This window comes from Maylandia zebra, linkage group LG19 (genome assembly GCF_041146795.1).
Source record: "Maylandia zebra isolate NMK-2024a linkage group LG19, Mzebra_GT3a, whole genome shotgun sequence".
In the NCBI taxonomy this organism is placed as follows: domain Eukaryota; kingdom Metazoa; phylum Chordata; class Actinopteri; order Cichliformes; family Cichlidae; genus Maylandia; species Maylandia zebra.
Window position 1 is genome coordinate 6,021,095 of NC_135185.1, and position 24,375 is coordinate 6,045,469.

Sequence of the window (24,375 nt, forward strand, 5' to 3'; positions counted from 1 at the left end):
CGGTTTTCTATTTGAATCATATTAATACAAGCCCGTTTGTTTTGCGAGATCGCATTACGTGTGATTTTTATGGAGCTTTCAATCAATTTGCACCTGACACCACAGGCTGAGCCACACTGTAACGTTTGACAGGCGCATATTTGCGGCTTAGGTGGCTGTCTTCTGAATAAACGGATCCTCCCTGTACGTTATTAGATTTACGTGTTTTGTAAACGGTGAAATTGGATTTTTAATTAAAGGGCCTGTATCATCCACAATTTTCATTGCATCAAAATAAAGTGGAAGTGGCTGGATCCATTTAAGACTTTTCCACTGACTCCATTGAAAGGGGGCTAATTATGTTTTACCTCAAGTAATGAAGGCAGTGTATACGCAAGTGATCCCCATGAACCAAAAGGTCATGAGAAGACTTCAGACTGCTCTAAACGTGAAGTTTTATACAGTTTTTTTTCTCTTGGACCTGTATGATGTCAAAGACAGGGGATACCCTTAGTAGGTTAGTCTCACAGGAGCCCCACTCACCTGCTATTATCCAGTAAGAAAGTTGGCTTAAAGAGAAGGCATAGTTAGCTAAAATACCTTGTTTTAGAAGGTGGATTAATTTAAATTAAAGATCGATTAAGGCTAAAGTACGAAGTTGGTGTGATAGACAAGAGACTGTTTGTTTTTCTTCTGAATAAATTGTGACATAGATCAGCATTTCAACCTTAACATTGATATATAATACAAATAAATCCTTCTAATGCAATTCATTTCATAATTCATTTCATATCAGTTTTTCTGTGCTCAAGAGTGTTACGTTTATTGTCAGGTGTGTCTGTTTTAGTTTTATTCTCACACAGTTAGGCTTACAGTTTTGTTATGTGTTCGTATAAATGTGAACTATCCCCCGACTCTCTCTTTCTCTTTTGCTTCTTCTCTTTCTCAGCGCTGAGCGTATGTGCGCACCTGATGGCGACGAAGTTCCAAATCACATGTTGAGGCACATTCCAGGGTGTTGCTTTCTCTTACAATCCTCTGGCCATTTTCAATGAGAAATGTCAGCCTCATCAAACCTAATCAAACCTGCCACAGTGTAAAACCCTAACCTCCCTCCCTCCCTTCTGTCAACGCTGCTCTTCTGATGTTTCCAAATACTTGGCACTATGTGTGTGTGTGTGTTTGTGTGTGTGTGTGTGTGTAGTTTGGCTTTTTAAAGCTTGTGTTCCACTCTGTCTAAATGTACAGTTCAGTTCCAAATGTAATCAAATCTAAATATCTCTCTGCTGCCATCTCTGCTGTTCACATAACTGTAAACGCTTCATCAGCCTTTTTTGAATGCTTGTTGCTTTAAGCAAAAACACTGTAGCTAGTGTAGAAGTACTGGTCTAATACTTTTCATGAACACACGGGAGCCATGAAATACAATTTTTTTTGGAGCAGTAGCATCTCTGATTTGTTGTATTTGGTATCTCATAGAACGTTCATCCAATGAATTATCAAGGCTAAATTACTCAGGTAAAGTACAGCCAATCGCTAGACAACAGTGTGTGTTCTCCAACTGGTTTAAAAATGTTTTCTGAGAGTTGCTGGTAGTTGGAGAAAATGAAATTGGTCACATGTATATATATACACAACCTCCTTGTGATTGGTTTGGTCAGTAGCAGGTTGTCACGTATACCGTACATGAAAAATGGTCTCCTCAAGGTAAAAATTCAACCCACAACTTTTTAAACTTGTGGTCAGCCAAATCTTTTACTTTGAAGATGATCATTGTTCACTTTCTTTTTTTATGAGATTGAGGTATGCAGACAAATCGACATCTTTCAAGAAACTGACGTGTGACTGCGTCTGTTAGTGACCAGCAATCTGCCACAAGAACCACTCAGAAAAATACATTTTTTTTCTCCTAGTGACTCAAGATTGTCAGGGGGTCGATGACATGTCCCTTAGCCTGTGTCAACCAAAGCATAATGAAGGTTATCTGTAGTGAGGTAAGTTCTCTTGGTTTTGACACGTAAAATGTCATTTAAGTAATTGGTATTTCTTATTTCATGTACTTTGTGTTGTTTGTGTAAATGGACTTCATTACCTTATTATATATTTATATTCGAGGTACTCACAGACTATGTATTGACCTATAATTTGAGTTACCATTAGCAACCAGTGACACTGCCCTCAATGCCCCCTGTCTTTATCCCCGCTTGCTGTCTGTAGCTTTGTGCGCGGAATCCACACTTCCTAACATAAGAGTGCCAGCCATAACAAGATCCAGGATAGGAAGAGGTGATGTGGGCTCCAGACACTGGAAGAGGGTGGTGGAGGGAAGGGACTGCGGGGAGGTACGGTGCCTCTCTGTTGCTGGAGAAGGATGAGGAAGGAAACATGGAAGAAAAAACAAAAAAAAAACAGGCTGCTTTCTCTCTTTCTGTGTGCGGGCAAGAGCAGGCCAGCTTTAGAACAGGAAGCAGAACAATAGCTTCTGGATCAGAGTGGAGCTGAGGGATGGAGGTGGAGGAATGGGGGGCAATGCATCAGACTGGGATGGGGGAGTTAAGAGTGATGCGGGGTTAGGCTGCTTGGTATGTTATTAACAACCCCCTCACCCACTCACCACTCTGTTGTGTCAGGACTGTTATTCTCATTAACTCCCTATGTGTTGGAGGTGGTGGTGGTGGTGATGGGGTTTCCATCCAAACAAGAACATATTTTCCATCACTTGACAACAATGCCGTAAGAGAAACAAAGAGGTGCATAAAAAAAAAACTAGAGGTGACTTACTTGCATTCTCCTGGCACATTACAAATCCCGTGGATGGGGCTGCAGCCTTGTTTGCAGATGGCTTTTGAGAAGGAAAAGAGAAAACGACATGTATGGATTTGTCCAAAAATTGTGAAAAACTCTTTTATTTAAAAGCATAATAAAGCTAACATAAAGCATTTGAATTCTTTTGAGCTTTCAGTCATTAAAATGTCCTTCCTTAGCCCTCCCTGCTCGTGAAAATGCAGAGAAACTGTTGTGACAATAGATGGATGAACTGTCAAGACAGCTGAAGGTGCCTTCAGCAATGGCAGGAATTTCCAGACATTCTTCACATTCTTGCAAAGTGACATTTGACACGAATTTCCGTGAACTTCTGAATTTCATCCAAAAAGGGCAATAAGGAAGGAAAAACTGAGGATCCACGTGATCACAGTAAGCTTGGATGAGGAGTGTTTATTTGAACCTGGCTGCTTTTGGCTTTCCAAAAGTGGTAAGTAATTAAAAAAAAACATTTAAAAACAAAGTGGAAAATGATGCCAATGAGAGCTTCTAAAAGACAGTTTTGATTCATTTTGATTCATTGCACATATACCAGTACTCCCCCATAAAAAGTGCTGCGATTTCACTATGAAATAGTGAGAAATAGATACATTATTAACTGGTTATGACACTGAAGATTTAAGGTTTAGATTGTATTATTTAGTTAATTATTAGTTAAGGATTAATTATTTTTATTTTCTTGTTAACATTATTACATGGTAGATTGTGTTGCTGTTTGCACTTTGACTGATATATTTTTTCCTACCTTTGTTGCAGTCAGGCCCTGTCCAGCCCTCCATACATTCTTGGTTTCCAGTTTGGTCGCACACATAATGGCCGAAGTAGTCATTGCGTGGACGGCATACTTTATTGCATTTGGTGCCATAGTAGTTTTCATCACAGCGCACACGGATGGTGTAGCCAATACTAGCAATCAAAGTTTTATATTCCACCACTTGTTTCTCCTCTCCAGGGTTAATCATTCCTCTGTGGATGCTGCGCACTATCAGTAGCTCATCATCTGGACAAAGCAAAAACAGATGATACAGAAACAGATGTTAAAAAAATGCTATGACAAATTATGCTTGTTATTTACTCAGTGGACAATTTTTCCTTTTAACTAAAAAAAAAACCTGCAGCTCATGGAAACAACGTCAGTCGATTTTCACAGGGTTATCTCTCCCAGCTTTTTAGGTCAATATAGCTGGTTGCCAACTGCATAGCAATGGAAGGTTCACAATACTGAACGATGAATTCTTGAGGCCCCAGTGCAGAGCCCTGTGGTACTCCGTGACTAACTTTCCTGTCGCTAAACTGGCTAAAATCAAGTGCCGTCATTAGTGCTGTTTATAATGTGCACTAATTCCTGACAGATTATCTTTGCTACAGTCACAACTTGTACTGTGAAAAAATCCAAAGCCTGTCAACTGGTGATGCAGTTCAAATTTTGCCTCACATGGTATACGTGGACAGACTTCCTTTCGCAGTCTAGGAAAAGTTGAAGTAGTGATTCATTTTCATGTATACAGAAAAAGAACAAAAAACACAGAAATGCTCAAAAGATCTGATGTTTTGAGGTGTAACCTCTGGTCAAGCTTCACTCTGTTCTATCAAGAATGTGGTAAAAGAAAAAATAAAAGTTGAGGAAAAAGAGTGAAAGAATCGGAAAATTAAGCAAGCACAAGCGAGGTCTGCGAGGGCTTGATAACCGAAATGCTTTTTCAGTTTTCCTGCTTGGTGAAATGCTTTTCAGGCCCCCTCCTCTCCTGCCACCCACTTTCAGGATATCCAGCTCGACTTCATCGGAGCCAGGCCGGAAATAATAAGAGACGGGGAACAGGCAAGGAAGGGCGACATAGGAAAGGCCCTTTAGCTCGTTCTCAAGGAACAGAAGCACCACGACCCAGCAGGCTTCTCTGCATTCTCATGTTTTTAGAGAGTGACAAGGTGGAGATGGACTGAAAGACTCGTTTTTCTCTCCTGGCTCATAAGCTAAATGCTGACAATGCTATTAATGATATGTTTCCATTATAACTTGGGTTGCCTTTAGTTTAGCAAAACTTTTCCTTCCAAAATGCAAATTATCTATGCAAAAAACAAAAAGCCCCAGAGATAGGACTACACCTTAACGTTTGATTCAGATTTTCATTCAGTAAGTAAGCATTGAGTTTTCCTTTTTGGAATAGGGATGTGGTTGGCTTTTTTTTATACATGTTTCGAGATCTATATAGTCATCTAAGCTGTCTCAGCTCAAGTGTCAGACACTCTTGAAACTCACGCTCAGTTCATGTCATTGTTGCTAGCTTAGAATGCAATGTATTTTTTTTTAAGTTGTGATGAGTCATGGGTAGATCTGAGCTGAGAAACCCCTTTTAGCCTATATGTGACATTATTTACAAAAAGGAACATTGTGTTGCAATAAATAAGCTCCGAGACTAAAGACTGAGACCATAAACTCATCAGGGGAGTGTTTACTCAGGTCACACATCAAGTGAGCAGTGGGGTAATTTTCTCATAGTTTTAACTTACAATCAGAGGCAGCAAAGGTGACACCCCCTGCTGGCCTTTAAAAGTAATGCACATTTAAAGCATTCCCATACTGACTTTAGATTACAGCAGGAAGGCATGTCCACCTTTACATTACTGGATTTAGCCACTTTTCACACCTCTTTAGTCATGGCAGAAGAATAAGACTGTGAAGTTGTGTTTATAAAATAACTTTTTAAAAAATATTTATGGTCAATAGTTATGGTAATATAATACCTTAAATATATTTGTGAACAACATTTACCCTACAATAGCTCAACTTCCTAAGTTAGACAGTGTAGAAAAATGACTGAAAAGCTAAAAGACCTAGAATCCATTTTCACACTGTCCTGATTTACTGAGGCTCACTGTGAGTTAACACACTGCCACAGATTTCAGTCCCACACCCACCACCTGAAACACCCAGGCACTCACTCACTGCTGTTCATCTCCAGCAATTAGATATAAAAATATAGACCAATCATGAGCTCCCTCTGTAGTGGAGGAGACACACTAAGAGGGGCCGTTGTTACTAGGGAGAGCAGGCGAGGGAAGGCCATTTAAAAACCAGCTTATATAAACAACGAGGGGCTTCAGATCCGAGCAGCTGATCATGTCAAGAGCAGCACGATTGTCTTTGCTTTCAAAGAGAGGAATTAATTTTAAAAATGTAGAGTGATGGCTTTGTCCAACAGTTTCAGTTGTCAGGCAATGTGCGACACAGTTCATGGGACAGGAGAGCTTTAAGAGGGGCTGGGGGTCTTTGAACTTTGACCTCTTTCTCTACCTGACATCTAGCATTTTGCAGAAGTTGTTGTTACTGTTTTTTGTTTGAGTCTGCAAAATCTACACCTGTTTCCTCACAATTTCTCCAAACCAATTGTCTGAATAAGACACGGGGTTGTGACTACAGCTGAGCTGATAACAAAAATCAGAATCAGAAAAGTTCTGCAATGTCTGTCCCAACTTTTCTTTCTTGCTTAAAGACACCAACAAACAGAACACCGAGAAAGAATGCCAGCTGAGTGACGTGACTCTTACATTCTCCAGTGAAACCATGAGCTAACTGGTTGGCAAGGAGTTACTTTCCTTTGTGAACCATCTTCCTCCAGGTGTACCACCTAACATTTACAGCCATTTGTCATCTCCCTACCTTCTTAAGGCAACTGTAATAAACCTGTTTTTTTCCCATAAATATTAATGGAGCAGTCCTCTCATCTGAGGATTTGTTGTGACCTGCTTGGCACTACAGACAGATCTGAGTTAAATGGCAAATTAAAGGGCAAAAAATGCACTAAATCAACTCCTTCCTTTGATTGCCAAAACTTTATCATAAATTATTCGATGACAGTTAATAGTTTGGCACAACTTAGCAAAAGACTCACTGATATTTCCCATCAGTGAACAAGCAAATCATCCATTTTTTAAAGTTGAAATCATCACTATACGTGCAGAGACCTCTGCAGGTTTCCATTACATTCAAGATTTAAAGGGGAACCTCAAAAAACCATCGTCATCTCCATTCCAGACGTGCAGCTGGCTGATGTATTTTTAATACTTTTAGGACCAAAGCTGAGCTTATCTCTAGAGAATGCTACCAGTGTTTTAGCATCATTCATACTACCATCCAATCAGTCTGACATGCATAATTCATAATTCTTCCCCAATACACCAACAATGCACCAGCTCTGATGCTCAATAACATCCCAGCCCTCTTTTCCCAAGGCTTTTCTGTTTTGCTCTGAAACAGGCGGGGGGGGGGCTTCCTGAAACATAAACAACCTTTGCGAGGCCTTCTTTTTCCTGAGGCCTCTGCAACCTGCAGCCCAGGCCTGTTCATGCATACACTGAAACGCAGGCGAGGAAACTCCCCTCGTATGCTCTCAGAATATTTACCAGAAGTTGAGAGGAAAAATCGACACATTGAGACACGTCACACTTTAATGTTGTTGTTTAAGTGATGAGCTGCTGATAAAGTGTTAGATATTTTGGGAAAAGAGCAATACTTCTCTCATTACTCTGAATTAAACAAAGGTAAGCCATGTTAATTATCCCCTGACTGTGAGTCATGACAGTGGACTTACCATCGAAGACTCTGTACGAAAGCAACCAGAGTTTGTGGTTTGAATTTGGATTTTTTTTATGATCATCAGTCTAAAAATAATCAATTCATAATGATATAAGTAGCAGAAAATAATAAAGTAATTGACTATGCTTGCTGTTTAATGAACTGTAAAATAAAAGTAATAAAAAATGTATAATAATAAAAGCTTTTATAAGATTTTAGACCATTTACAAAAATTCCACAGACCAAATCTGAAAAAGAACCAGTAGATTAATTAATCAAACCACTGTTTATTACACAATGGCCACTACAGACTGAAGTCTGGCCACCTCTCTGGCCAACCCGCATGACTAGGGCTGGCTGTGGCTCAGGAGGTTGTCCACTCATTGGAAGGGTGACCTCAGTCCCTGTACTTAAACTTAGCAGTTTGTTGAGGCTGGAAATGAAGAGGGACAGCCTAAATCATGCTCAGATTTCACCACCCCAGCAGATCCCTAACCAAACTCCAAGGACGATGCAACTGCTTTACACATGAAAAAAAAAAATACAGTACAGAGTAAACAGGGTTTGGGTTGGAAGATATTCAAAGCATTCATTTCTGGGCTCCTGGGCAAAGCTCAACTTGATTGGGACATCCCTACGTAGATTCCTATTCTTGTGCACGCCTGGGCACATGAGAACTTTCTCCTTCTCTATAATTATGCTACACTATCACTAATGTTTGCTCCACCTCCACCTGCTCCACTCTCACACACACACACAGCAGGATGCTGCAGGTTTGGGCCTGCTCTCTGACGTGCGTCGCGAAAATGTAGGAAATCCCAAAACGGAGGCAGAAAAGACAAGCGAAAGTAGGCAGATACACCGAGAAGTCAACACTTAATCCCCAAACAGCTTTGGAAAGACACTTGTGGTGGCTTCTCATTATATCATTAAATATCTATTTTTAGTTTGTCCAGTTTGACCTATAATTAAGCCCAAACTGTAAGCTTTCTCTCTTGACAGGACCCTCGACTGCTGACAGACTAACTGACAGATTCAGGACTGAAACCTATGATCATGCAATGAGACTCAGACCAACTCTGCAAGACAAGACACGGCGGTCGACACATCAGCACCTCCTGCATGCCTGACTGCCTGTCACTACCTTAGAATACACGCCTCCCCTCCCGGGATAAGTAAAGCACCCCCCTCCTGCCGCTGCACCATCACATCTAGCAAGCTAAAAAGTACTCGAATCACCGTCCACGCTGAGCCATAGCAGCCTGTCACAGTGATAACAAAGTGGCGTGCAGTAGCCAGACAGCTGCCAGGATGCTAATTAGGAGGTAGCGAAAAGTGGGGGTGGGGGTCTGCAATTAATGGCTTAACGAGGCAATGCTCTCACAGACTTAATATAGAGGAGAGGCATAAACAGCCTGGGTGACCCCGAGAAGGGTAGAGTAACACAGTTTGTGTGTACGTGTGTGGTTGATCATAGCAGTCATCTTCATTTAAATTAATGTGAAAAGGTCATTTTACCTTCAATATTAGATGCAAACAAAGCCAAAGCTGTTTGGGAATCCTCACATTATGGACGAGCACCTCCTCTCTTTTAAAGCTATGCATCCATATCCATATGCTAGTATTGCATCCCATTAAGTTTACATCTTCTCTGGCCCGAGGTTTGCTCACTTTCTTCCTTTTCTGCATTTATGTCTGATCTGCACTTACTGGCTCACCGACCTGCTAAGTGTTTACTGTCATTACTGTCTGCACGGCTATTCATGTCTCATCTGATGGCTGTGTGACCTGACTCGTCTTGAGCTTTTTTTCCTCCCCACTATCACTAAGTGTTTGTTTGTTTGGTTAACATTGTAAAATCTTGGCTTAACTATGGGAAAACCTATAAATGCTTCCATCATGAGGTAACACAAAGTTAATGTATTGAGTAAGGAGCTGTTCCTGTGGCATAAAAACATCACGTATGTAGCTAACAAAATACAGTCTGGATATGGGCTGACAACACCCAGAAAATAGGGAAAGGAGTGGTGCTACTCAGGCCTCCCTTCAGCTACACTCCTGATCTCATATAAATAAAATTGGACTGAATTTCAGCTGAATGGTTCACTCAAGGAGTTTTCTCCTCACTGCGTCTGTTCCTGCACGCGTGGAACAAAAATGAAGCTAAAGCCACTGAATCAAGGGTTCTCAAGATTTAATAATGAACTTCAAATTTAGAGTGACACATCATCTTTAATTGTTCTAATGCATCTGTTTGTGTGACGGTGGTTTATGTTAGGAACAGCCATTTTTTTGTAAGGTTTATAAGCATTTTATTGCATTTTTTCTTTATTCCTTGACACCAGCTGTGAATATTAAGAAGATTTTTATAGCTAGAACAAGAAGCTGAAAAATGAGAAGAAAAGCTCCCTTGTGGATGGATGAAATGTACAGCAGCTCCCCAGAGCCGTCATCGACCCACATGACACACCTTGAGAACCCTGGCACTAAATGAACCGGGTCCTGAATCAACTCCGGGAAAATAAAGCCAACAACGCTAACGAAGCGTTGCCTCCTAACGTAGATTGCATCCTTCAATTAACCTTCCTCACTATGGTGCTGGAAAACAAAGCCAAACAGAACTGAGACCAGAAGTGTGTAAACAGGATACAGCTGTGTACTAAAGAAATCTGGTGCTGGCAGGCAGGTCGGTTAGAAGCTTCACAAGTAGATTTGATCTTTCCAGTTCACACTGTCTGTGCTGATGTCTTGACAATGTTCAGTGAGTTTATCATAAATGAACTGTGCATTTATGCATTTATGCCCCTTGAACCATCCAAACAAAAAGAAGTCAGCTGATAATAATTTATTTTCTTGATTATTTAAAGATTTAAAAAAGCCTAAATGTCACTCTCTCATCATTGAGATAGATGGAAACGATGGAAAGAACACTGAAAGGTGGACCTTACCATTGCTGTGTGTGCCGTTGTCCCTGTCCCACGCCTCCACTATCACAGTGAACGCTCGCTGAAACACAGAGAGGAGGAGAGACAGAGGTCATCACGGGGTGCACTAATACGGAAACATCACAATCAACTTTTCTGCTCAGACTCGTGCCCAGTTCATGATGTAGACATGGCACACGACAGTGAGTTTACACAGAAACCCAGATACGAACAGACACGGAAGACTGCTTTCAGAAACTGGCACACACACATATTTGGCACAGAAGGTGAGAAGCGGTGGGAAAATTTGTTTTGTTCCCACACTGCTGTCACTGATTACCTTCCGTGTAACCAGGGCTAGTTAAAAAGGGCAGCAACCTGATCATTCAAAAAAGAAAGCATTCACCTGGAAAGTAGCAACACACAGTTTCCATATGATCCTTTCAAGTTCAGTCAGATAGACATTCTCCTAATTACATTCTTTATATTTTTCTCTCTTTTTTTCCGGATTCTCTGGAAGGTCAGCACCCCCAGAGCTGGCAGGTTTTTGATGACTTGCCAAAAGGCGGTTAAATAGACTATATTGATCTCCAATGGGGAAATATAATTTTCTTGCCTTCTCCACTGAAATCCCCCACAGGAAACTGTGTCCCAACTTGTTTTAAATGTCTAGGTACGCATACACCGATCAGGCATAACATTATGAGTACTGACAGGTGAAGTGAATAACACTTATCATCATGGCACCTGTAGTGGTTGATGTGTTAGAAGTGGGAAAAACGGGCAAGCCTAGGGATTTCAGTCTGACGAGGGCCAAATTCCAAAGGCTAGATGATTGCTCCAAAACTGTAGCTCTTGTGGTGTGTTCCTGGTCCCCAGTGGTTAGTATTTATCACAAGTGGTCCAAAGAAGGAACAGTGGTGACCAAGAGTCTTTGATGCATGTGGTCTAAGTATAATAGTAGTATTGAGCTACTTAGATTATACACCCCCGCTAGAGTACTAAGATCATCTTCCCAGTCACTTTTGGTAAAGCCGAGATCCCAGCTGAAGACTAGAGGTGACCGAGCGTTTGCCTCCATCTGTTGTTTGGGTTTGCATGTTTAGGATGGTTACTATGCCTTTCTTTGGATTGTCTGTCATCCACAGAAATGAGGATTAAATTTGGATTTCTGTGTTAAATAATACCAGATACAGTAAATGTCACAATCTGCTGAGTGCTAAACTGCAGGTTTATGTGTATAATGCGTGTGAAAGCCCAGCATGCCTGCACACTGTGCCCTACTTTCCTGAAGAGATGGACTCCACTGTCCCACAGCAACAAACTCAAACTGTGGATTGTTTCAGGTGCAGGGCTATTTTTCCCCCCTCTCCCTTTTTTTTCACGTGCATCAGCAAACAAACCGAGATGGAGCTCGCTGTCTGTCATCTGCATGGGGCCAAGCAAGCAGCTGTGAGTTCCCATGACCCAAGTCTGACTCAGAGTGACTGAAGGCTGCAGGGAAGATTACAAGGGAGGTTACAAAGTGGCGCTAGGAGAGATTAAAGACGAAGCGCAAAAGACATGGGGTGAGGTAGAGCGCTCAGGTGCTCGGTGGTGCTTTAAACGTAATTGCGTGGTGTGAAGCTCTTTGGGTGGGTAGCTGAGAAAAGTCGTGGGTGAGACAAAAATACAAGTCAGATATTGCTCTTAGCGCTTGTTAGCACGTGTTTTTTAAATTAGTTTTTATTTTAGGGTGTGTTCATAACATGCAGGTTGGCACCACGGCGAAAACAAGTCCAGAATCGAATGCTTCGTGGCAAATAGAGTGTGACTAAATGATTAATGACGTACTTGAAAACGAATCAAAAATTCATGTTCAGTTTTGTGGATAAGTTGTTTTATGCTCAACTAGTACACTAAACGAGTGTCACTGTTTCTTTAGTCTCATGGAGCTCTATTCAAGTAAAGTCTGTCGACTAATTAAAGGGAAGAAACAAAATAATTGCAGTGAATTGGCATTGTATAAGGAGAACTGATTTTTTTGATTATTCTAGAAATGAAATGTGACTATATATTTTTTTTTAAATTACGCTTTTTTCCCCCTTTTTTCTTCACCCATTACATTTTTGAAGTAATCACCCCAGCACCAGGTAGACATTTTCATCTTTTTACTCCACACATCACGAACTGATTAACGTAAAAACTGCTGTATCTGATGTTAAAATCCTGGGTACATGAAAGGTAAAGCTCCTGTCTTTACCTCCCATCTCTTTACCTCTCATCTTAATTCAATGAATGCGCCTACTTTACCAATCCTAAATCTGAAAGTTGGAGCGATCTCAGGCATGCCTGCCAAATTAGCAACGCAATCAAATGTGGGAAAGTGGAAATGACATTAAACAAAGAGGTTTCGTAGCCGCAAGGTGTCTACGTAATGTCACAGAACTTCCAGAGAGAGCCAGAGGCATTCACAGGAGCATTTTCTTACAGGCTCTTTACACTCCCTCTGTGAGTGTAGGCATGTGTTACAGCATCACCACAAGGGACAGAAAGCCGCTACAGTTTTCCCAACTTTTATTTTGCAATGCAGCTATTACTACAATCGTTTGGAAGAGGATGAGCTGTTCTACCCTGCGAGATAAAGACTGCAGCAGTAATATAAGCAGTCACAGTGTGAATGGATGAATGAGACATGTTGTATAGAGTCTATACGTAACCATCGCCTCTCTGGGCTCAAATATTAAAAAACAAGAAGGATTGTAAAAGAGGTAAAGTCTTCAACACCAGCGCAAATTTATTTTTACAATTTATTTTAACAAGATTAAATGTTGAGAAAAGATATTCAGCCATTGGTTTTTCAATGCTGAAGTGTTTGCTAGCACATAATCTTATAATTGCTCAGAGTTGTTCCAGTACTAATAATCCCCAAACTATGGCATCATTCTGAGGACAATCTGAGCACAAAGTGTCCAGATCATACCAGCTTCTTCTTCTTCGGTTCGTTAGATGACACAGTAGTGATTTACGAGCGCGTGAGAAGCCACAATTCTACTCTGAGTGAACATAAGTGGACATTATCATAATCAATTTTCCCCTTGTAATCAATTTTAAATGTCACAGCCACTGACTTCCAGACAGATGGGGTTTTCTCCGAACCTCAGAGCACCTTGACATGAGTGCATGTGTGTTTCTGTATAAGAGTGTTTGTCATAGACTAAAGCAGGAGGCTATGTGTGTCACCGAAGGCCAGGAGCTTGAAGATCAAAGTGTCACGTCCCTGCAGTCTGCAGCGAGACAACCTTATCTGTGTGTGTTTGTGTCTGTGCGTGTGTGTGTGTGTGAGAGAGAGAGACATGAGGCTTGGGAGGGGAGGAAGGGAGTGTAAGGGTGCGTTGGGAGACACTTGACACCTCCTAACCAATTTACAGGAGTCAGAGGGATTTGAGTTTTCATTAGGCGAGGAGAAACCAGCCCACTCCTCACCGCCTTCACCTGTTCAATGAATAAATTACTGCCTCACCACGGCAGGAACAGCCGCCAGCGACACACAACTCTGCTGAGAATAAACTGTACAGTCTGGAGCTGCTCGACACGCTGCAAATTATGTGTATCATACGCACTAACAAGCTTTCTTCCACTGAACTGCAGCCACTAGAAAACTTGGAGTTCTCGCTTGGATAATCGAAGTCACCCTGATTTTACTTTTCCATTCCCAGAAGGGAATTCCAACTTTTTATAAAACTGATTCAGGGAGTAAACTGAAAAAAATATGCAGTCTACAACAGCGCAGTCTCAATCTGAGTCTTTTGGAGAACCCTCTGAACGCACTCAGCAGTGTGTGTAATATTGTTGGAACAAATTAAACGGCACTGCAAGCCATAAGAGAAGCTATTGTGCAGATGAAGTGGTGCCAGTACTATAAAACTAAGGCCAGAAGATCATTCACTGTTAAGAACTCCTAATAGTACTAGAGTAGGTTTGCATTATTCACAGCAATAATCAAATAAGCTGTATTTTTCTCACTGCGTATATCTGAAACAAGATGTTTTAGCTTCCTTCTCCTCTTTTTAAGCCAACTTTTTCTGATTGGCAGCTACTTGAAAACAAAATACTGCAAAAGGTGGGTGTGTCAACAAAATCTCTAATCACCATAATTCCATGGTTCGTTTGCTGTATTGGTTTCTGTGCTTTATGTCAGGTTCTGAGTGTAACTTCATATAGTTAGAGTATATAGAGTATATTTGAGCTTACATAAATGCAGCACAATTAAAAATGTATGTTACCACCTTGTCTTGTCTCCCTCGCCTCATGCCCCTCCCTGAGCCTGGTTCGTCCAGAGGTCTCTTCCTGTTAAGAGGGAGTTTTTCCTTCCCACAGTCGCCAAGTGCTCGCCCAAAGGGAGCCACCTGATTGATGGGGTTTCTCTGTATTATTACCTGTAAAGTCCCATGAGGTGACTGTTGTAGTGATTTGGCACTAAATAAATAAAATATAATAGAACAACTGAACTGAAGGATGCATTCTTATTCAGTAATACCTCAGGGGATTCATTTGGAGGCAGCAAACTGAACAGCTGAAACTAACAATTACAACTAACGACCATTTTGGCTCCAGTGGGCACCTCTAACAATCATTTAATTTACTTCCACTTTAATTTTGGAAATCCTTATAAAGGATTAGAAAAAGAAAGAAAGAAGAAAGAAGAAAGAATATCACAGCACAAACCCTTCAGAAGAACTCAGGAGCTAAAAACAAATGTCAAAAGCCTCCATGTGTGAACAGTCAAATAAATTAAAAGCAGAGTGCAGTAATGTAAAATTAATACCACAAGGATGTTGCATAAAAGATGTGCAACAACAATTTTTGAAAAACTTCCACAGTCACAGGTGGAGCATAATGACGAGGAATGTTCTTTGAACTGAAACTCACAACAGCCAGGAATTGTTCACGGCAAAAGGAGTAAAAAAAAATCCAGAGACCCAATTAACAACTTTTCCAGAGTTGTGATCTGAGGAAGAAGAAAAAAAATAAAAGCAGCAGCAACACCTGTCACGTCACACCTGTTAGTCTATTGACATGAATAAAACATGTTGCTCCCGGCAGAGAGGGGCTCGGATGGTTAATTTAGCACGTTATTAACAGAACGAGCCCAGCACCCCTCCACCCACTACCACCTCTTCTCTCTAAGGAGGCCTCAATGTGCCAACCCTCCCCGAGGAGGCCTCGTTCAGACAGCAAATCTAATCAAAGCTAATCTAATCAGGTCTTTATACTGGAGCTGCAGAATGGTGAAATGACCCAATTCACTTTTCCCACACCAAACGCGTGAAAAGCTATTTCTGTCGCTCCAGGTCACGCCGCCTCCTCCGGCAACAGAGAGGAATTCTGTGAATTTGCCTTTCATACTGAATCAATAGCACGTATGTCTGAGGGAGAAAATACCACCTTAAATCCATTAGTTAGTCCTAAGTGATATAACTAAGAAAGAAATGTGACTTTCTCTAATCATACCTCTACAGTAAGGTTATACGATGCTTCTCCAAATTTCCACTGAACGCTGAAAGTCAGAGCATGTACAGAGATAAAAATCTGAGTTTTTATTACCACCTCATCAAACCGTCAGAAGCTGCCGCTGGCTGCACTTACTCAGCCACTGTGCATGTACATCTGTGTATCACAACCACAAGTGGGGGACTCTGATGTTTTCTCATGTTTTACTGCATTATCTCGGAGTACTAGCACAATCGCTCGTCTCTTAACTTGTGATCTTGGAGGAGCACAATAGGTATCTGTGCATCCAAGTCTGGATGCAGTCTGTAGAGTGAGTATGTGCAGCAGTTAATACCCAGTTAAACGATGCTAGTCTGGTGAAAGCTATACTGTTCAAAGATTGTTCAGGAAACTGAACTGGAACTGCATAAAAGTCATCCAAAGACATAGACCAAAACATCCAGGTGTGCACAAAAACAGCCAGTGAGGCAGTCAAGAACAATGTTTATTATCGTAACTTTGTTGTCTGCAAGATCTCTCAAAACTATGTCAGAACAACTGAACTGATTCTAATGTAAAAACTGCAAATAAACAATACACTATTTCCCCTTGAATCATACTCACAGCAAACCTCTTGGCTATGAGGGGAAAACTCCCGACTCAGCACAGGCACACACACCTGGGGCTGCGACCCGGCCAGTTAGCCAGCCAATTTCAACTGACCTGTGTGTTTAACCAACTGTGATCAAGCAGCCTGTGGCAAGAACAATATTTTTTTCAGTTCTTTTTACTTTCTTTATCAGCCCTCTAAAGATAAGCTGACGTACGATATAAATCCTAGCTTTGTAAGTCTGAGTTATTCCCTTTCTGTTTACACAAGACACACAACTGGAAATACCTGCAACTCATTTTTTCATGTTCTGACATTTACATACTAAACCACAAACTGATTTAACAAAGAATTCACTGATCTTTTTTCATTTCCTTTAATCTCCACCTGCAGTTTGAAAGTTGGAAATTGCCGAGACTTACAGTAATACCTCTGATACGTACAGTAGGATTAATAATAATGAGGACTAGAAGTGAAAGAAGTGATAATGAGCAGTATGGAGGTGCTACCCTGACTTCATCCCAGAGTCCAAAGACACATTTGCTGAATATATATTTATGAATAGCATATTCAGCACTTCCAGATGCTCTAATGCTGACAATTTGCCCAACACAGCTGTCCTCCTAGATCTCTGTTTCGCCTTCTCTCCACTTGTCTTGTTAACTCAATATCCAGGGACAATAGCTGAGGTATAAAGTCATTGTTCCTGCTGAAAGGTGCGGTGACAAAGAGGTTAAAGCAGGCCTCATTTCCACAGCTCCACTGGGAAAGCGATATTCACGCCATGGGAAAATCCTGACCGAGTCCTTCAATAGTGGCCCACCTTAGCACAGATGTGACAAATAAACGGTCCACCTGCCCTTTGCTGCAAACACAAATAATGTTTTTTAACATGTGGACAAGGTGGGGGCAGTTAGGTAATGTTAGGTCTAAATGCTGTTTTAAATGAACTTCTTCAATGGTAGATAAACTTTAAGTGGTATGAGAGCACGTTGGGTTCAGAGTTGCACATTTATGCCAACACAGGATTAATTTTAGTGCATTTAAAAAGAACTAAACTCCTTTTAAAGTGTTCTAATGGGCATCTATAGTTTCAAGATTTCTCAAGCAAACTACACTGATGATGACAAGCTTGTGGAGCTGCTAAAAGCTACAGGACAAGTGGATGAGTGGAGCTTCATCTCTATCAATAAAAAGTGACAAGAAACAAGAGAAGCAAATAAAAAATACCTCAAAAGTCAGAGAAGGATGGAAAAGAAGGTAGAATAAATAGGGCCCTTAATCCATCATTTCTGTCATTTCTCACTCACATACTGATGCTCGCTCGTGCTTCACTATGTGGCCAACTGGCTAAAACTTTGGTGTAACCTTCTAACGCCCAGCTACGTCTGATAAAGTACAATAGGAGTAGAAATGTCACATTTCTTTACAACGTCAGTTTTAAGTTGCCTTACAATGTAAGACAAAGACATCACAGGCACTTTTTATAGATTCGATCTGGGACTTTAAGTTAAACACAACACATTTAAATGTCTGTTAATCTTATAAGCATACCGGGTTAATAACATTTGCTTTGTTTGATCAGCTTTTAATGACTAATATCAGACATGACAACCTTACACTTTGATCCTTTACATGGAAAAGGAGAAAGGTAGATTAAGTTTAGTTACATTATAGCGCTTCAGAGAGTATTTCACGGGTTTCTCCATGAAGGGGAGGTTGGGCAATAGAGATTATTGGCAGAGATTTGGGTCCCACATGAGTTGAGAAACCCTGCTGAACCTTCACCCAATCCCTCTGGAGAGGCCAGTTACAACAGGCTGCACAGTATCCACGTTTCAGGGGGATACAGAGGACGAAGAGGGACTTGTAGTAAGATGTGTAAAGGCCCATTTCTATGAGTTTCTCTCCAGTTTTATTACTTCAGCCGAATGACGAGTAAGGGTAAGGTCAGGGTTTGTTCATGCTGTATATCTTTGCAGTGGTTTACTTGAACTCTAGTGTGTTTATTCCTTTCGTTCGCTTCATTTTTCCACAAAAAGAATGACAGTCGTGTCAGGAAGTCTAACTCCTACTTCATGTGCTCTTTACTGGAGTAAACTCTAAAAAAGAAGATCTACCAACAAGTGTGTCACTCTAGTGTAAGTATAAACTACAAAATCCTGCAAACAACTAAAAAAAAAATCCTTATAAGATGAGGATTAAGATTTGATTATGCTTGTTGAATTGCTGACCTTGTGCATGAAAGAATTCCAAAACTTCTCTCCGTGTCATTTTAGTTCATCAGCTGGTTCACAGCATGAACCTAAATGAGCCAAATACAAAAATAAAATAATGCAATGATCCTTTCCCAGTCTGTTTTTGGACAAAGAAAAAGCAAACCTCAGGTGAACGCTGAACCCTGAAAACAAAACAAACTAACCAAAGCCAAAAACCTTTTAACTAACACAATATGTAGTTGGAGGGTGTTCTCCTGGTAGGTACCCTGTGAGAGAAAGAGGGAGATGGATAAAATAAACATGGGATTGATGGGAGATTTTGGGAGGTAAATAAATAGTGGAACAAAGGAAGGTTTGGCCATCACACAAAATCGCTTTCTCTTTTCCATCCCGCCTTATGTCCTCTTCATCCCATCATAATGTCTCTCCCTGTACCCACATCTAACTGCGCTCTATTAGCCCTGTCAGCAAAACTGGAGAGTCGAGTGGGAAATTAAGCTGCTCTGTGTGTATATGCCTCTAACATGTTGTTTTTATCACCCCTGCTCACCTCAGTGTTCATAATCCATATACTACTTCATGTCTGCCTCACCAAAACACACACGTTATGAATTTAACACAATTAGAATGCTGGAAAGTCACTTATATGACCGTGTGACCGAGCACCAAATCACAACATCAGTCACCTCAATGCATCAAGGCACTTTATATTGTAAGCTATACTAATGCAGACAAAACCTCAACAATCAAACAACCCCCTTTGAGCAAGCACATGGTGACAGTGGGAAGGAAAAAGTGAATTTTAACAGGAAGAAAATCTCTGGCAGAACCAGGCTAAGAGAGGGAGTGGCCATCTGCTGCAACCGGTCAAGGATGAAGGGAGAAAGACATACGACACTGTAATGCAATAGTATTAACCTGCTGTGTTATTTATGATGTGAAATGTCAATTACAAACCATGTAAAGCATTCTGTGTAGTTTTATCGTGACTAAATTCTATTCACGTTTTGCTTTAGAAAGTAGCAAGCTAAAAAAAAAATTTGTATTTACTTTAAAAAGTTTTAATTAATGATGTAAACCCATTTATATCACCACAGCCTAATAAGTGCAGAAACACAAACCCGCCCCCGCAGACACACAAGTCACACATAAAATCAAATCCATCCACAGCATGTGCATCAATCAGCTGACCAGGCAGAGCAGCTAACAACACATTTCCATGCCTCTGACCAGAAACAGGTCATCTGACATCAAACCAGCGTGGGAAAGATGAGCAGATCCACTGTGAGTGCAGTTAACATCACGTAACAGAGCCTCACCATGATCACGCTGCAGGCTTTTAGGCTTATTAAACACAAACTAAGAGAAGCAGCAGGCTGGAGACCGCAGACTATCATTTCTATTTTGTGAGCGGCTGCGTTTTCTGAAATCTGCATCCATGACTAAAAGCTTGCTTTCTAAAACTGCTTACTAGCACTCTGGTGGACACAGCCAATAAAGCTGGTTCAAACTGTTGCATGCAAGTAACTAATTTTGCAGGATGTTGTTCAAAAGCATTTTAATCCAGGAAATGAGCAACCAGTCTTAACTCTAAATACTTCATCTTTTTTGTAGTTCCTGTGTAGTTTCAAAACACTCTCTCCACCAAAAACCAGTCATTTACGTCAGCCTGCGCCAAACTAAACAACTGCATAATCCTTACATTCAACATAGATGTACCTCCATATTCTTTAAAAATTATATACGTATGATGATCACTCAGAAATACAATCAAACTTTATTTAAAAAGCAGACACTAGCTTTCTAAATTCCTTCTCTCCTGTAAACTGTGTTAACGTGAAATGCAAGGAGAATACTTCAGTAAGCTGACACCAGAATTCTGGCTTTGTGACCACACTGCCCACCTGTAACACCAGGTAGTCAGCTTCATGTGCTTTTGCATCATGTGTCTTTTCATTCAGCTTCCCTAACCAGACCAACCCTACACCTCTGTCCCTTTGGGCTTCACATCCTCCTAACCAATACCCAAACCTAATCAACCATAAAAGTATCAGCAAACAGGAAAGAGCTCCCTGATGGAAGAGACAGAGACTGCGCCAAGGACGCACTCGGCAAATGAGCCAAACGAGCCTACCGCTGGCAGTGGCAGCATCGAGGACACAACCGAGGAAGGCAGCAACTCGCTGTCATCCAACATTACACTTTGTGATTGCTCACTGATACTCCTCCGAGAGACGTGATCTTACACGACGTGTGCTGTAATCATAGCCTGCTTTCCTAATGCAATTCGCTAAAACATTTATCCGAGGAGGAGGAGGGGGAGCAGGAGGTCTCTGAACAACAGCTGTTCCACCTCTGTCCCTTAGCTCCACCAGGCTGAGGGCGGGGAGGGGGTATTCTGGCAAAAGATGGGGCAGGCAGGAGGGGGGGGAAAAAAGCGGGCTATGAAACTGAAGGAGTACTCACCCTAGATCCCTGATTTACTCACAGAGGGGTGAGAGAAGGACAGCAGCTCTAAAAATACCCCCATAAGGAGAGAGGGAGAAGGAGATGGAGGGCCGGAGGAAGGTTTGGGTACGAGTGGAGCGGCAGAGAAGGAATAAGAGAAGAAGTAAATGTTTGTTTTTGCTTCAGTCACTATAAAAAAAACAACTAAAAGAAAGCAACATCTTAAAAGACCGCATCCTAAAAATACACCTCCCTTGTGGCAAAACCTCAGAATTTTGAAAGGGGGCCCATTCTTCCCTTCTACCTCCCTTTGCCCCATCATCACTACTTCCTTCATTCTATCGACCAATCCCTCCCCCCCTCTCTTCTCTAATGAAAGAACATGTCATTGAAGGCCCCAAAAGCCAGAGGGGTTAAAATGAAGGAGAAATGATTGGCAAAGGAAGAGAGGGCAGAACAATGTCCTTTTTTTGCAGCTAATTTATGTCAGGACCAGTGGCCCAGATACAGAGGTCAGCCAATGGAGTCTACTATAGCAGCACCACAGGCTACAGGCCACAGCCTCATACATGTGTTCATCCTTTTGACAACAAATTTTACACGCATACGACACATATTTGGGATCTTAAACAGAGTTTTCCTCGAAAATAAAACTAATCCCAGGTGAGAAAAGGCTACATAACTACATTAATATGTTTTAGAAATAGAGTTTTCATCACTTTGCAAAAACTGACTGAAGAAGGTAGGACAGTAGTTCCATGAAATTGATGCTGCAAAAAGGTTTACCAATATCAATACCAACCCTGGTATTGGTATCGGATCAATACTTTGTTTCTCTCCTCTGAGTTCACTATTGTGTTACCAAACCTCAAACATGCACTATAAAGACTGTCTGAACCCTTTTGTGTTGACTGTCATGTCTATTTTATTCATAGCATTTTGCTATAATCATTTAGTTTATTCTCCTCACCGGTTGAGTCATTTCCATCACTTCTAAGTGTCCGACAAGATTTGGGAAACAAGGCCAAAGTTTACACAGTAATCATTCAGGTGTTCCTGATCTGGAGGTTTGAGATGACTGAAGTTGTGGTGCACGTGCTGTAACTGTCTTTAACCAGGAATCTGAATATTTATAACTTTCAAGCTGAAAGAAACAGTTGCTTAGAGTCGGTATTATCTGGGATATCACAAACGGTTACATGCAATGGCCTCTCTTTTTCTTTTTAGCTGCTTTTCTCTCCTGATTATTATTTTAAATGATGTCTGTCTGTGGATTTTACAGTGTTGCCGGGTAGAAAGAAGACACTCAAAGACATCATTTTTGATTCCAGGCATCTTTTCTTTCTTTCTTTTTCAATTATCTTACATTACATGATTAATCAGTTACTCCCAAATAATCAACATGATGACGCTGTACATATAAAACCAGCTCACTCAACACTGTTAACTTTATGGAGCACTGCTTTAAAATGTGAAATGCTATTTATTTCTAACTATTTGTTTTACAAGCCTTCAACTGCTGCGACTTTGACATCCTCATCAGAAGAAGCTGCTGAATGCTGATACCCTCCTTCTTTATGCTGCACACACACACACACACACACACACACACACACACACACACACACACACACACACACACACACACACACACACACACACACACACACCTCTATCTGCTGTCTGTCAGATAGCAGAAAACAGCAACCCCACACATGACGAGTGAAACAATGACCCAATAATGGGTAGAGCATGAACCTGAGAGGCGGCGAGGTAAAGGCATCCCCCAGCCCCGATTGACCGGAGGATGTTCACTTGTTTGAGTAGAAGGTGACACTGATATCCACCGCCTGTGTCACACACAACTTAGTGGTAACCGAATCTGCCTGCAAGGCCCCAACTTACTACTTCCATCTTCCCCTCTGCTGACAGCTGACCATGGGGAGTGATGAATGGGAAGGTCTTGCTGCCAACCCAAGCACACAAAGAACCCGATATGTACATTTTGACATGAACAGATGCACGGGGACTCATCCCCCCCCCCCCCCCCCCCCACCCACACACACACACACACACACAGTCATTCATAAAAGTAATTTCATGTTTTTATTTTTTCTTGCAAAATATTATTTTTGAATTCTACCAAACACCCACCACATGATCCTAAAAGTTCAAAGCTATGTATTAACGTAAATCTTTTAAAAATCAAAAAGATTAGGTACACCGTTGTACACTGAAAAACTGCAACAGTAATCTGCTGACAGATGAAACGGATACCGCTGACTAGAGCTGGGCGATATGAGATTTTTTCATATCACGATATGTTTTTTTCATTTATATCACGATATAAGCCAAATAACTATATTTGTAAGATTTAAATGTGCCGTTGCTCACAAGTAAAATGTGAAATAATCAGCAGCTTGTTTTGATTTAAATATTTATTTCTCATAATAAGTTCAACAGGGTAGATGTACTTAAGGAACATGAGACTTTTTCAGATAAATAAAGGCAAATATTGCAAACTACACAAAAGGCAGCCACTAAAGCATTTAAGTTTCAAAATAGAACAAACGAAACAGACTAAATTGTCAATTCCACTTAGAAACAAAATATTAATTCTAAAAATAAATCTTAGTTTGTTTTACAGAAGAACAGACAAAACTGACTAACTTTTGTCAATATCAAATAAACTGAGAACTAAAAGGAAATTCTCAATCTCTCCTTGTTGTATAGCTTAGCTTTTCAAACAGTTTTAACAGTTACTTTAGTCTGACAAAAGCCGAATGACGAATTAGCGCTTCCATTCAGAGACTGAGGCTACGTCCACACGTACACGGGTATTTTTGAAAACGGAGATTTTCCGTTTTTGTTTTAAAAAATAATCCCGTCCACACATAAAGGCAGAAATGAAGGAAAACGCTGCTATGAACATGCCAAAGCAGCAGGTGGCGCTAGATTCCTAACCGTGCAGAAATGTTGGCCAATCAGAAGTCTAGAAGCCTCGGTGGGAAAAAGTAAACAAAGCTGGGGCATAGAAGCAGAACCGAGTCGTATGTGTGGAGGGACAGTAACTGTGTGTATATGTAAGCATTTAAACACTGCAGAGAGTAGAATTAACAGTAACAGTATTGTAGAAATTCATTTCACCGAAACAATAACGTGGCGCACAGTGTGACGCATGCACCAGTTTATTGTATTTCCAGACTTGCTTTCGGCACAATTTACAGTGCACGCTACTCTGTTTTTTGTCAGACTTGAAATAGCCGAAATACCTTCACACTACGGAACTTCTATGGCTCTTCCGTTCGACAATCTCTCCGGCATTGG

General features: G+C 41.0%; 1 protein-coding gene across 2 annotated transcripts in view; it reads right to left on the reverse strand.

Annotated features, from left to right (window-relative positions):
• Positions 1-24,375, reverse strand: part of LOC101483022 (protein jagged-2) — a 50,729-nt gene that overhangs the window by 22,873 nt on the left and 3,481 nt on the right. For both annotated transcript variants that reach the window (XM_004554690.4, XM_004554689.4), the window contains exons 3-5: positions 10,324-10,381; positions 3,548-3,802; positions 2,761-2,821 (exon numbers count right to left, since the gene is read on the reverse strand). In XM_004554690.4, coding sequence (XP_004554747.1) covers positions 2,761-2,821; positions 3,548-3,802; positions 10,324-10,381 — 374 coding nt within the window. The remainder of the gene's footprint in view (positions 1-2,760; positions 2,822-3,547; positions 3,803-10,323; positions 10,382-24,375) is intronic.